The 14,716-nt window shown below is 36.1% G+C and overlaps 1 protein-coding gene across 1 annotated transcript in view; it reads left to right on the forward strand.

Moving 5' to 3' along the window:
* Positions 1–14,716, forward strand: part of MYOM2 (myomesin 2) — an 81,861-nt gene that overhangs the window by 22,186 nt on the left and 44,959 nt on the right. The window contains 6 exon segments of the mRNA XM_065730769.1: positions 2,127–2,288; positions 5,651–5,718; positions 5,720–5,793; positions 7,370–7,569; positions 8,736–8,789; positions 11,389–11,516. Of these exon segments, the coding sequence (XP_065586841.1) occupies positions 2,127–2,288; positions 5,651–5,718; positions 5,720–5,793; positions 7,370–7,569; positions 8,736–8,789; positions 11,389–11,516 (686 nt within the window).

The raw sequence follows: 14,716 nt of genomic DNA on the forward strand, positions 1-14,716 counted from the left end.
TAGACTCCTAGGGGTGTATGAGTCAACTGAATCAAATCCTCTAACTGTGGTTTGGGATTCAACAAACATGAATATGATGTCTACAATTCATGGTCCACTTAGAACAGTTTAAGATACTGAAAGAACTAAATCAAGATAATACTTCTGAAATGTATATCCAGTCTTAATAAAAGTTCAGCTGGTAACTGGAGCTTTCTGATATTGATCTCTAGTGTAATATAAACATTATAAAGTGATATGCACCAGCATTCTGCAATTATTTATACTGTAATACAGAATAAAAAGTAGAATTCAAAGGAAAAAATCAGAGTGCTCAACTGAGCTGATATTTTAGCAGACTAAAATAACTGATGAAAAGAATCGTTAACCTATAGCATTTCCCCCTCTATATATGAATTTTCATAAGAATATTGTTTTAGGAAACATATCTCCTATGCTGAAAACAGCAAGTGAGGACTGACTCACACTAACTCTGAGGGTTTCTCTCGATAAGTCTTGGTAGAAGTGATAGAGTATAACATGTCAGTGTACTAGAGATTTCATCACAACTGTGAGGCTATAGTGTTGTAATATTATTGTGGTCACAGGTACATAAATACCTTCCCTATTAAAATTAGATAATGTGTTTGTGGTCTCTGAAATTTACTCTTCTTGGTTTTCTTGTCAACCATCCAGGCTTCATTAAAAAGAGACTTCTTGTTTTCTTAAAGGATTTGGCCTTCTGTGAAGGAAAGTTTTTCTGCTCTTACCAAATACAACTATCATAATTTTTGGTGTAAGATACACTAGGGAGCTACTTTGGCAGAGGGGTTGAACTAGATGATCTCTAGAAGTCCCTTCCAACCCCTACAATTCTGTGATTCTGTAATACCAGGCAATAAAGGCTTGCTTGTATTTTCTGTATATTAATTCTGGAGTGTCTACAATTCCTCTCAACATGGAATGTACATAAGTGGCCTTTTATTCAGAGGGGCTGGTTGCTCAACTTCATTTTTTTCTTCAGGATTTTCCACAGAACTCATGCACTGGTTAAAGATTCTAGGTGGAGATTTTTTCATTTAAAGTACCTCATGTCTCTCTGCATAAAGTGTCAGTTCCACCGTGACATGACAGAAAGGGAACAGGCAGATTTTCTTGGCAAGGAACTCATGATTAGGGAACTCATGGGAATAAATGTGACTGAATTTATTTTATACTCTTCTCTTTAAGCAGCTGTACGCTTAGATGATCATGTAATTTACTGTAAGTTTTAGTAGCATCTTATTATCTGACTGTGTTATTTTTTTATACCTTTCTATGTAGCTGGAAAAATGAATTCCTTTGTGATTGCTTGAGTATCTGGACCAACATTTATTTAAGCAATAGAATAATAAACATTTGTAGATATTCATTTCCTTTAAATATAATTCTGCTGAATTGATTAGAATAAATTAGTATGCAATAGGTCTTAGGGAGTTAGAAATAAAAAATAATCCAATCAATTATTTAAAAAGTTGAGGTGAAGAAAGTCCCTTGGCCAGCATAAAATATCCTGCTCATTCATTTGCTCAGATTTCACTAGGCAATCTGATTAATTTGCATTAATCATGGGTCACCACCTCTCACCTGTGAGAAATTCAAATTTAATTTCATTCACTGCTCAGCGGACATGCCTTGAGGATTTAAATTCAGTGTATGCTTATAGCAGTCCAGATTAAACAGAAATCTCATTTTTAAGCTTGGAGGAAGAAATTGAGTAATCTGACATTTGACCTAAACAGGTTAAAAAACTTATTAATAATGAAACAAAGTTCCACCCCGCATTTATTACAGGGTATGGCAGGTTTTCATATAATTTTTTCAAAATGTGAATAACATTTTTTCTCTGTCAGCATGTTCAAAATAACAGTGATGAAAGTTCTGAAGTTTGCACTGTATAGGGTAGTCTGAGACCTTATAATCCCAAATTCATTGAAGAAATATGCTTGGGGAGACACAGTACTTTCTGTAGAGTTTTTACAGCATCAAAGCACCATCCCTCTGAATAAAGTTAGTATAAAGCTGGTGTAGTTAGTTCCTCTGATTAGCACAGGGTTACACTAAGACATTGTTCTGGCAAGTGGGCTAATGTGGGTCTTCTGTTCTAGATGTATTGATAAAGGATTCAAAGTGGACAAAGCTCTATTTTGGAGAAGGTCAGGCAGCTCTGTCCTTTACTCATCTGCACAAAGATGATGAAGGTTTATACACCCTGCGGATGGTTACAAAAGGTGGAGTGAATGAATGTAGTGCATTCCTGTTTGTCAGAGGTAAGGTTTTCACCTCTTTCTTGGAAGAAATGTAAAATAGCAGTGAAAGAGCAGTTTTATTAAAAAACCCTGTGCAATAAATGAAGCAGAAAGAAGGATGGTATTGCGGTATTTAATAGTAGTCTGTACTAGAAACAATACAGTTGTTTTACATGAGTGAGAGCTTCAAGAATGTGTTTCTTCTTGAAGGTACATCATTCTTGTAGAGAAACAGCTTCTTTCTTTCTTTCTTTCTTTCTTTCTTTCTTTCTTTCTTTCTTTCTTTCTTTCTTTCTTTCTTTCTTTCTTTCTTTCTTTCTTTCTTTCTTTCTTTCTTTCTTTCTTTCTTTCTTTCTTTCTCTCTTTCTTTCTTTCTCTTCTTTCTTTCTTTCTTTCTTTCTTTCTTTCTTTCTTTCTTTCTTTCTTTCTTTCTTTCTTTCTTTCTTTCTTTCTTTCTTCTTTCTTTCTTTCTTTCTTTCTTTCTTTCTTTCTGTCTTTCTGTCTTTCTTTCTTTCTTTCTTTTCTTTCTGTCTTTCTGTCTTTCTTGTCTTTCTGTCTTTCTGTCTTTCTCTCTTTCTGTCTTTCTCTCTTTCTGTCTTTCTTTCTTTCTCTTCCTTTCCTTCCTTCCTTCCTTCCTTCTTCCTTCCTTCCTTCCTTCCTTCCTTCCTTCCTTCCTTCCTTCCTTCCTTCCTTCCTTCCTTCCTTCCTTCCTTCCTTCCTTCCTTCCTTCCTTCCTTCCTTCCTTCCTTCCTTCCTTCCTTCACTTCCTTCCTTCCTTCCTTCCTTCCTTCCTTCCTTCCTTCCTTCCTTCCTTCCTTCCTTCCTTCCTTCCTTCCTTCCTTTCCTTCCTTTCCTTCCTTTCCTTCCTTTCCTTCCTTCCTTCCTTTCCTTCCTTTCCTTCCTTTCCTTCCTTTCCTTCCTTTCCTTCCTTTCCTTCCTTTCCTTCCTTTCCTTCCTTTCCTTCCTTTCCTTCCTTTCCTTCCTTTCCTTCCTTTCCTTCCTTTCCTTCCTTTCCTTCCTTTCCTTCCTTTCCTTCCTTTCCTTCCTTTCCTTCCTTTCCTTCCTTTCCTTCCTTTCCTTCCTTTCCTTCCTTTCCTTCCTTTCCTTTCCTTTCCTTCCTTTCCTTCCTTCCTTCCTCCTCTCTCTCTGCCTGCCTCTCTCTCTGCCTCTCTCTCTCTGCCTCTCTCTCTGCCTCTCTCTCTCCCTCTCTCTCTCCCTCTCTCTCTCCCTCTCTCTCTCCCTCTCTCTCTCCCTCTCTCTCTCCCTCTCTCTCTCCCTCTCTCTCTCCCTCTCTCTCTCCCTCTCTCTCTCCCTCTCTCTCTCTCCCTCTCTCTCTCCCTCTCTCTCTCCCTCTCTCTCTCCCTCTCTCTCTCCCTCTCTCTCTCCCTCTCTCTCTCCCTCTCTCTCTCTCTCTTTCTCTCTCTCTTTCTCTCTCTCTTTCTTTCTCTCTCTTTCTTTTCTCTCTTTCTTTCTTTCTTTTTCTTTCCTTCCTTTCTGTCTTTCTTTCTTTCTGTCTTTCTTTCTTCACTTTTTTTCCCAATAGCAAATAAATGTCTTTGTACACTAACTGTTCTGTAATTGTTTTATCTGCATTACCAAGTGGGAGTGAGCCTTGTTGGGCATTCTCAAACTCTGTGCCTGGCCATAGGTGGAGACACAGGAAAAATATTCCCACTGACATACCAAGCACGCTCAGCTTAATAATCAGAAAAAGAAGCAAAGTAAGAAATTAGCTCATTGAAGAAATACCGTTTTCACAAGAGACATAGCTAAAAGGAAGATAAATGCATTGAAATAGATTAAAGGTCAGAATTTGCCCTCACATTTGCATATACAACTCTCAGTGAAGGGAGAATGAGCTCCCACGTGTACATCTGTGCAAAACTTAGTTTTTCCCTATTAATTTTTCTTTATTGAACAATGAAAATAAATGGCTGAGCAGTGCTTTCATTCTCTTAAATACATTTGACCACATGCTCAGTGGTGGCAAACTGGTGCTACCACACTGAAGCCATTGGAGTTGTAGTAGTTTTAAATCCAGGGAGACCTGAGCTGGTCTTGGGCATATGTTGTAATATACCTGCAGAAGTGCCTTACAGCATATCTATGTGGAGTGGAGAGGCATGAATGACTTTTTGAGTGTCTGAGATCCATCTTCCTCACAGGAGTAGCCCATGGGCTTCATCAGCTTTGCAATATAGTCTAAACAAGTCACTCCAATCTCTCTGGAAACAATATGCAAAAAATTTTTAGTACCATTTAACTTCTAAGATAGAAATTATCCAACTGAAAAAATGTTCACTAATTTATAGTAAAATCCCTAGATTTTCTTCTCATACCGGTGAGTTATTTTTAGGTACCTCAGTGGTCCATTTAGCGCTTTGTCTGATGTATTCACATGCACAGAATCTTGGCCTTGATCTATGTTCTCCAGAGTCTGTTGTGCCCTTGTTAGCCTTTCTCTTGCCTGTTTTTTCCCTTTCGTGTGTACAGGGATTGCAGTTTGATCGAATTTCAGCCATCTCAAAGTTGATTGCTTTTGAAATATGGGAAATTATGTTCTCAGAGCATAAGGTTCCTCTTCTAAAATACTTCAGATTGAGCTGCAAGAAACATGCATAAAAGACAGCAAATCTGCAGGCATCTTTACAATATGTAGATTTTTATTAAGGGACAGCACTTAAAAAAAAAAAGAAAATTTGAAAAAACACCAAGATTTATGTTCAAATTTAACTTGTAATTTTTACTTGCTTATTTCAGGGAAAATAAAAGCATAAAAGAATACTTTTGGACTCTCTACAGGATGTATTCATGTTATGGAAAACCTTTTTTTTTTTTTTTTTTTGAAAGAAATCTGTTAAAAGACTTTATAAGAAGGTTTGGTTCTATATGAGTCAGTACCTCAAAAATGAAGCCACACAAGGATATCATAATGAAAGTACATTCATTACTTAGGCCTGTTGGTACTGTAAAAATTTATATAAAAAGCAGCCTTAGAAATGAACCAAGAGTTTGAAAAATTTTAATTCCCTGAGAGATTTATTTTCCTCAGCTATATATTTATTACTGAGTACCTTGGTCTAATCAGTAACCTACTTAGCTGCAGCTTTCAGTGGGAAAGATCAAAAACACATGGGATAGCAGGGCTTTTAATTCCTGTGAAATGTAATGCAGGTTTGATTCTTAAACTGTTTCCAGAATAGTTTTTATCCATGTGGAGAGAGAGATACAGGTCTGATTCATTAGTGTAGTGGATTAATGTTTGACAAATCTTGTCTCCCATTCACATAAAAGTCTAGCAGAGCAACTAAAAAATTTTCATAGGGAAAACCTGTGTTGTAGATTTCACAATCAAAACTGATTTAATTTTATTTGTGATCCAGATGCTGATGCGCTGATCCCGGGAGCACCAGGGGCTCCAATGGATGTTAAATGCCATGATGCTAACAGAGGACTATGTTATTGTTACCTGGAAACCACCAAATACAACCACTCAGAACCCAGTCATTGGATATTTTGTTGACAAGTATGTAAGCATTGGGATTTATTTAGTTTTGTTTATTGTCAAAACCACATGCATTCTGAAGAGTAAAAATGTCATTATATTCCTGTATACTTATATTCTTCAGCTGTATTTTTTTTTTTGTGGACTCTAGGCACTGTAAGTTACCTACTTTGCTAAGTTACTAGAATGTTTTCTGGCACACTTTTAGCTGATTTTCTACTACATTCCTGGGCAACTCTGGACACTGTCTTGGAGTTAGCAAAGGCAAAAAGTCCTTCCCAGTAAACATTTGCAAGCACCCACACTTTATCACACAATGAAAATGCTCAGTAGCATGGATGTGGCCAAATCAGAGAATGAGCCCTGGCACTACTTAATTTACAGGAGTCAGAATCTATGGATATCTTGAATCAGATTAAGACTTTTTAATCTGTATACCGCAAAAGCTGGAAACTAAGAGTTATTACATTATCTTTTTATTTTAGCCATAACTGTTATAAGAGGAGCTTGAGGCATAGGCTCTCAGGAGCTGATAGTTTAAATGAGAATGGCACTTCTTTCTCTCCTCCAGTCTACTCTGCATTTTGCTCACTTTCAGCTCAGTGCAGGCAGCCCAGGATCAGAGAGTCCAATTGCCATTTTGTATCACTCTTTCACTGAAGTGCATGGCTGTCCCTTGAAGCTAGGGTAGAATACCTGACCTTTAGTGTTTGAAGCTGACAGTCAGCTAAAAACATTACTGAAATGATTTCACAATGTGCAATGCTCTGCACTTAAAAGCAACGTTTATTTTCATTGTTATTTGCTACCCTGTAATTTAGAGTAGTTCAGAGACAACTGTCTGGGAATTGCTGGAAAATATTGGTTTATGAATAGCAGTCAGCATGAGGAGATAAATATAAAAACTGAGGACTCTACCAGTTATATCCAATTTGTGCAGCACATAGACCATGGGAATATTTCATCTATTTTGTATGTAATCTATCCAGCTGTTCTCTTTGACATTTTGCCTGGATTACTGCAGCATGAAGTAGCCTTTGATCATGACCTTGTTTTTCATGGTACTGTCAGGGCAAAAGGTGGTCATCTCCATTAAAGTTTATAGTAGCAGGAGAAAAAATGTGTGGGCACACAGTGGAGCCAGTGTGTGGATGTCACTGTGCTTCTTGATGCCTAAATAACTGAACCACGGTAAGAGAGAAAAGTATGTTTGATTAAAAATATGACAAGAATGAGAGAAAAGATTAGGTGAAAGTTGCAATTTCAGCATGTTCTGTAGAGATGCATATAAAAAATAAAAGTGGAATAACTTAAACCTTGTACAGCAAGACAGAGAATTAAATTGTTGCAGAGTTGACAAGGACAAAAACAACCCACAACTGTGCAAGAAAAATGACCTTTGCAATTCCATAATGAATAAATATGAAGAAGGTGAGCACTAGCTGTCTTTTGATAAGAAGAAATAAAAAAAAAAGTGTGGCTTTTATTAATAAGTGATATAGTTCAATGGCTTTTGTGATTCTGACTTGGTGTGTGTAGGATGGTGTATTTTCATTGTGAAACAATGCTGATAAATGCTGTCTTCTGCTACTCCAAGATGTGAAGTAGGTCTGGAGAACTGGGTCCAGTGCAATGATGCACCTGTAAAAATCTGCAAGTATCCAGTGACTGGTCTTTATGAAGGACGGTCTTACATCTTCCGTGTGAGAGCAGTGAACAGTGCTGGCATTAGCAGGCCTTCTCGAGTTTCTGAACCAGTTGCAGCTCTTGACCCTGTTGACCTGGAAAGAACACAAAGTACGTTGTACTAGGCTGGGACACATATTGAATATTTGATCTTACTTCTTTTTTTTTTTTTTTTTCTTTCAGATTCTGGTTGCTAGATAAATTCAGGAGCAGCTTTTGCTTCTTCCTTTGAATGAATACCTCACTAGTTTCAAGCTTAGGGGGATATAAATGCAACACCAAGGTCCACATGAATAATTTGTCAGGACTTGGGGATTCCATTTCAGTTATCATTGGTTTTGCTTAGCATTCGATATAAACAACATAAATTACTACAAGGAACAATGTTTTCAGAAGAGCCAATATGCCCAAGCAGCTTGTATCATTTCCAATGTGATATGGACCCAGAGGTCCCACAACCTTCTGTTTGCTGGCAGTAACATTTGGAAAAGTAATTGAATATGCCTGCTTTAGAAAAAAATAAGAATAGAATTATGATATAAATTAATCAACCCATGAACTGATATATTTATCCACATCATTTTTTTTTTTTTCCCCCTCAGAGAAGTGCCAGTACTGGCACAGAACCCCCCTGCTACTGGTTGGGGTATCTGATATTATCACTTTCCTGGCAGATAGAAAAATTATATGTAACAAAATAAAACAAAACAAAAAAACAAAAACCCTTTCTGAAAGCTGGTCTTGTGCTAAAGGCCACTTAAGTCCTAAAGTCTGCAGAGAACCCTTATGAGAGTTTCTCCATGAGAAGAGTAAACTGTCATGCTTCGGGGACTATTTTTATTCCATATATCATATATTTCTGAATCTTCTCTTTAGCATGCTTCTTTTATATAGAAAGGAATTACATTCATTATGAAGATAGCACAGCACTGTCCCAATATAGTTTGTAAAACCTTATCCGAAATACACTCTTTCCATTGCCTTTATGATTAATTCCTATTGCAAAATTCCAAATCACAATACAATTGTTTACCAGACTGTGACAGAACAGAATAAAACTACCGTGACTATGGTTCATACAGTTCATCATGTCTTAAATAGTAGTGTCTCACTCAGTTTACCTATGTAAGTAAATGAAGCAATACATGACTTCTAGCTAATCACAAAGTTATGGAAATAGAAGTACACAGTCTTTTTAATAGATGACATACAGTAATTTGTAACATTTGCAAATATGTTAACAGATTCAAGAAACTAACTGAAATTTTGCTTAACAGCTGTTCATGTGGATGAAGGAAGAAAGATTGTAATCAGTAAAGATGACCTCGAAGGTATGTTATATTTCTGTGATTTCATTCCATCTGTTTTAATCCCAGGAATTCAGCATTGTAATTTGAAACAGCTTGAAAAGAAATCCTTCTAGTGAAATACGCTTTATAATAATAAATATAGTCATATATTTTGGCTTGCAAGCTTGAGAGAACACAAATGAAAGGTAAAGGTGTAAAAGGACAGCCGGTGCCACTCTCCTGACTGCACTAATTGCATTAAGTGCTGAGAGTATCTCCTCACCTTTTTGTATTGGCTAGTGCTAAGCTGCATTTAAACAACTGAATATTGTGTTTTGTCACTCACATTTCCTTTCCTATCCTTCTAGGAGCTCAATATAGTTGGTTTTGTTGTTGTTGTTTTTTTTTTACACAGCATTTAATGTTCTGAACAAGCTGTTTCTGCTTTCATAGAACAAAACAAAACAAAACAAAACAAAACCCACATACATAATCCATCCTGATTATGTAATAATTATGTAAAATATCTTTCTCCGAATGGAGATGTTGTTATTAAGGTTGAAGTTATGGACTAAGCATTGTTTTTTCTCTAGAGAACAGTATCAACCACTGACAGCCTTTGAGCTAAAGCCTGACTTTCTTCCATCTTTGGTTGTTTCTATATGCTGTTTTTTTTTGTTTTCTTTTTTGACTTGGATATTGACATTCTTTTTACTTAAACTGTCAAAAATGTTAACTATAATGGCTTGATAGACAGAAAAATCTATCTACTTTCTTTAGCAAAGTAAGCTTATAATGCTGTAACTCCAATAATAAGTTAATAAAAGAAAATCCACCTGAGAACAGGTGTAATTAAATGGAGAATTAGAAGCTAAAGTGTTTCTCCAGTGCATAGGTTGGATAGATGAAATTTCTCTATTTTGGCCATGGTATCCTAAATGAATCTGTATGGATAATATAGAATCCAAATCACATTTTGAAGCAGAATATGTTTGTCCTTTTTGGTTTCAAAATACATATTCCTCCTTTCAGGATTGCCTTATCATGATCATGGGGGTTAAACAGCCAAACTAATATAGGTATGAATAATGATATTTGGATTTCTGTTTCATTATTTCTTCATATTTAATAAAATAATGTGATTCATAAAAATCACTAGTTTAATTTGTGAAATTGGAAAACATTATTGAAAAAGTGATCTCATAGACCACAACAGATTTTTTAGTGCTCAGTGACATCTTGTTCTAAGAAAGTGGGCTTTATCATCATGTTATATCATAAGAAACTGTCAGCTTTGTTTTTTACAAGGACATAAAAAATACATTGAGTTATGTAAAGCCAATTGGAAGCCTTTTGACTACAATCATTGTAGTCAAAATGTAAATGGTTATTTCTCATGCTTAAAATTGTTTTCTTGACTACAAGTTGGCAATTTTGTCTTAGGCTTATCTGATTCATGTGCCTTTCTTAAAGAGAAAGAGTATCTGTAGGAGATCAAATACTAGAAAACACTATGAGAAAAAATAGATTTTCTTGGGATATGTCAGTTTACTTCTAAATGGTCTGGTTTTGACTGGAAAATGTATATGACAAAATATATTTTTTTATTTGTTTGTTTGTTTTTGCATTGTGAGCCCTATAGGTTCTAGAAATGTTTATATTTCCACAATTTAAACATTCCTATTGAAATATGTTTATCTTTTTTTATTGTTGAAATCTGGAAATTTAGGCTGCATATGCTCCCTGCTAGTATGAGAAATGAATAAATTGACCTTAAAACAATGAAATATTTCTTTATTTCTCAATTATAAGCCATAAAAGAATAAAATATTTGCAGGTATTTGCTGAATTGTAATTTCTGAACTATTATGATGAGGAAGATTCACTCAGAGCTGTGTAGCTGTGTCTGAAGCGTTCCTTCATAGGTCTGGGCTTTACAGCACTATAATCCCATTGGCATGGAAACTGGCTTCTTCTCATGCTATGCAGGGTGATAGTGGACATGAAGAGCCATGCTGAATTCCTTCATCCTGGAACTGGGCATGCAGGTCCTGCCTCACCTTCCTAGTAGCACTACAGTGCAAGAACGGAGAGGGATTTGGTTAGGCCACTCAAAGTGGTGGAGTCACCAAAGGGTTCTACAGTTTTTAGAAATGCTTTAGGCTGGCTGGTAATACCATCACGTTATATTGTAATGAGTTCTTGTTCATTCCTGTTTTTCACTTTGTTTTAAGCTGTTTCTCTCCTTCCTGTTCTTCTTTTGCAGACATTCTCTAGATTAAGTTCTTATATTAACACATTGGGCTTCTGTCTTTGATCAAAAAATACATCTTATTTGCATATACGAGGAGATTTTTCCAAGGCATTCTGCCCAGCAGATAAAAGTAATTCAAACGTGATCAAAGAGAAAAAATGTGTGACAAATGCACAGCTTGTCAGGGACATATTTAACTTTTACTAAAAAAGTAAATAACTAACTCAGTTCCTCAAAATGGAATTGAAGTGAGCAAGTGGACCGCAAGGATGATATCATAGCTGAGATTGTGCTGCAGGGTGGGAGGTCAGAAAGATGAGCTGTAGCATGAGCTGACTCTGAGGTTAATCCACTGTTTAACACTTGCTATGCTTATTGCTCTTCCAGGCGATATTCAGATTCCAAGCCCTCCTACCAACGTACATGCTTCAGAAATCAGCAAAACATATGTTGTGCTCAGCTGGGATCCACCTGTTCCTCGTGGCAGGGAGCCACTGACGTATTTCATTGAGAAGGTACTGTACTGTACAGATGCATTTGACTGTGAGGGGTTTCACTGTCACATGCAGTTATACTCAACTCATTTTTAGAGCTGCAGAATGAACAATGAAACTGGCACTTTCTGAAATTTCAAGGGATTTGGTAAAGATATATCCTATCTGTCTTTCTGTCTGTCTGTCTATCTATCTATCTACCTACCTACCTACCTACCTATCATCTATCTACCTATTTAACTACCTATCTATTCCACAGATATGCATGGACAATAAAATGTCTTATTACACGATTTAATGAATATTGACATTCAGGGCTTGGGGAAAAGGCTACCCCTCTGCAATTTGCTTACTGCTGTCCAAACTGAGAACAAACTGCAAACTACCTGTGTAAGGTAGCAGTTTAATGGAAAAAAAGATCTTAGATTTCAAATCACTGCAGAAAAGACTGCTAGTTTGTACCTTGTCTGTATTAAAGTAGGTGTTATGCTAGTCCTGCAAAAAAGCAAGGAATAAACAGTGACTTGTAACTTGATGCTCGCTTTTCTTTTTGCAGGCTTACTGCAATTTCTACTAGAACTCAACATTTCCAGTTTATTCCCTGTTAGACCTGGAGAGAGGCAGCTGTCACTTTCAGATTCACTGCTGCCTACCAGTCTTCATTGTTGCTTTTTTTTTTCCCTTGGACTTGATAGGGAACTTTGTTAGTCACAGTAGGGGAGTTTTGTTCTTTTCTGTTGGCTACAAAGATTTAAATACTCTGTCCCCAAGTCAGGCATCTATATTAAGTATGTTGAAATACAGCCAGAGGTTGTAGTCTTTCCTCCTTGCAACATTTTGCCATCACTTCAGTAAGTAAATTGGGCCTCATACCCGACCTCTAAAACTCCTACATGCCAAGCTATATTTAGTTTTTATGAATGATGTCTCTAGCATATGCCTCCTCTTAATGATCCACAAACAGTGAAACCATACATAAAACTGCCACACATTCAATTTCCATCTTAAATATTGTGACAACATTTTCTTAGGACCTTACTGTGCAAGTTTTTTCTTTTTTTTCAACTGTTCAGTGCATTCCTTTGAAGCTCATTTCTAGTCAATCATTTTGTGGCTATTTCTCTACATTTTGCAGCCTATTATCTTGCAGTCCCCTTCTAAGTCACTTTGAAACCTCCAGTCTGAAAGCCCTTCATTTCTACTTTATCAGCATAAATTACCAGTAGAGTGCTGTAACGTGAAGCTCACTCACAAGATTTCCCACAAAATATGTTTATGATTTCTCCCCTTCTGCTTTTCACATTCAGGAAAACTAATGTCAAATTCCATAGAAATAACTATTTTCTTGTCAACGGTTTATGGGCAGGTTCGGCCTGGTTCTGTGACAATTGGTGCAGGGGGCCCATGGACCCACGCCCCAGGAAAGGGGAAGGGGGAAAGGGAAAAGGGAGATGGGCCTAGGAACAAAACAGCAGCAGTGATCTGAGGAGGAAAGCTAATTTACTAAATAAGATATTGGAATGCAAAATAAAACAATATAGTACAATATAATTAGAATTAAAGCTAATAAATGAAATAAAATGAGCAAGAGAGAGTGTCCAATAAACCAAAGGCCTGTGTGCTGAAAGCGGACAGCAGCAAGCACCCACTGCTGAGTGGATCCCAAAGGAAAGAGAGTGTCCTGTGACTGCAGACAGTTTTTATCTTTCCCTCTGAGCGGAAATATATAAAAATGCAAAGCATCGCGAAGTCCTCTGGGGAATGTAGTACTCTCCTGAGACAGGTATACCTGGAACTATCAATGATCCGTGGAGCTGGAGCATTAACTCTTTAACTCTAAATGCACTACATGATGTTATGATATGGAATACCAGTACCAAAAATCATAAAACCAGGACTTTTCTATTTATGCAACAAAATACCATGTCATTTCTTCTTTATATTTATTCCTGGATGTATATATGTTCTCTTATGTACAAGCTTAATTCAAACTAAACTATGAATTTTGAATTAGATTTTCGTTCTGTATTAATACATCAACTGAAAAATGACTTTTGTTTTGCCAACTATGGTTCCCAGGAAAAAAAACAACCAACCAACCAAACAGAACCAAAAGAACTCCAACATCAAAAACCCCATATAAGGGACATTCTTTCCATTACAATCTGACATCAAATATGGGATTTAACTTAATTTAACTACTTACAATCTGAGCTAATTACCTGCACTTTTCTGTAGCAATGAAAATGGAACTCTGTCTGTATTAGATAATGACTTGGATGAGGCACGGCCTGAAAATTCCTACTTGTTTCCAGAATATACATAATTTATCAAGATGAAAAGCTCAGATGTAAGTTTCTGTTGAGTAGACATTAAGATTTAGTTAATTTCAATATAATAATGAATTAGAAAACAAATAACTGCATATTTTACAGGAAAGGCTTTATATATCTTCAGAAACATTGTACAGCAGTGGCAGAGAGGAACAAATGAGTCTTAATTAAATGCCAAACTTACTGACAGAAACTGAAAATGAAAGACTAAAAGGTTATTATTATTAGGAAAAAAAGGTTCATTACACTAATTAATACCTGACTGTAAAATTATTTGGCACATAAATAACTTATATGTGTGAATAGCCCATTCGGTACATAAGTGTATGTTCAGTTTTTGTTTTGCTCGATCATTTGTTAATTTAGGAAAGCACAACTTCTAATTAATATCAAATAAAGAAATCTCAGTCCTGAAGAACAAAAAGATATTTAAAGGCCTCAAGAGACATAAATTGAAAGTGAGTTCTCCATGATGCATATCAATGTTCTCTTAAAGCATTTTTAACACACAAATTGAATCAAAATGAAAATAATAAAATATAGTATTGATTCTTGCCTCTGTGAAACCTAAATGCAAGAATTAATGTTTTTCATGTTGAAACATAAAATTATTTTTAAAAAGCTCAAATTTTCCATCATATTAAAGAAGAAAATGTTACTTTTTTTTTCTTTTTTTTTCTTTTTTTGACAACAGTAGATCAATTCAGTATCTATGAAAAAAGATTTTGATAACTGGGCTCCAGATGTTTACTCTTTTATTATCTACCTATAAAACTCATAATGTACAGTGTAGTTTCCACAGACCTATGAAGCATTATCCCTTCTGTGAGAAGTCTGCAGTCTATTAGGCTTGGTTCTTGGACTCTTGGCTTGATAATTTATGAAAAT

Source organism: Cyrtonyx montezumae, unplaced genomic scaffold, assembly GCF_038088225.1.
Source record: "Cyrtonyx montezumae isolate F1298 unplaced genomic scaffold, pur_monq_1.0 scaffold_13, whole genome shotgun sequence".
Taxonomy (NCBI): Eukaryota; Metazoa; Chordata; class Aves; order Galliformes; family Odontophoridae; genus Cyrtonyx; species Cyrtonyx montezumae.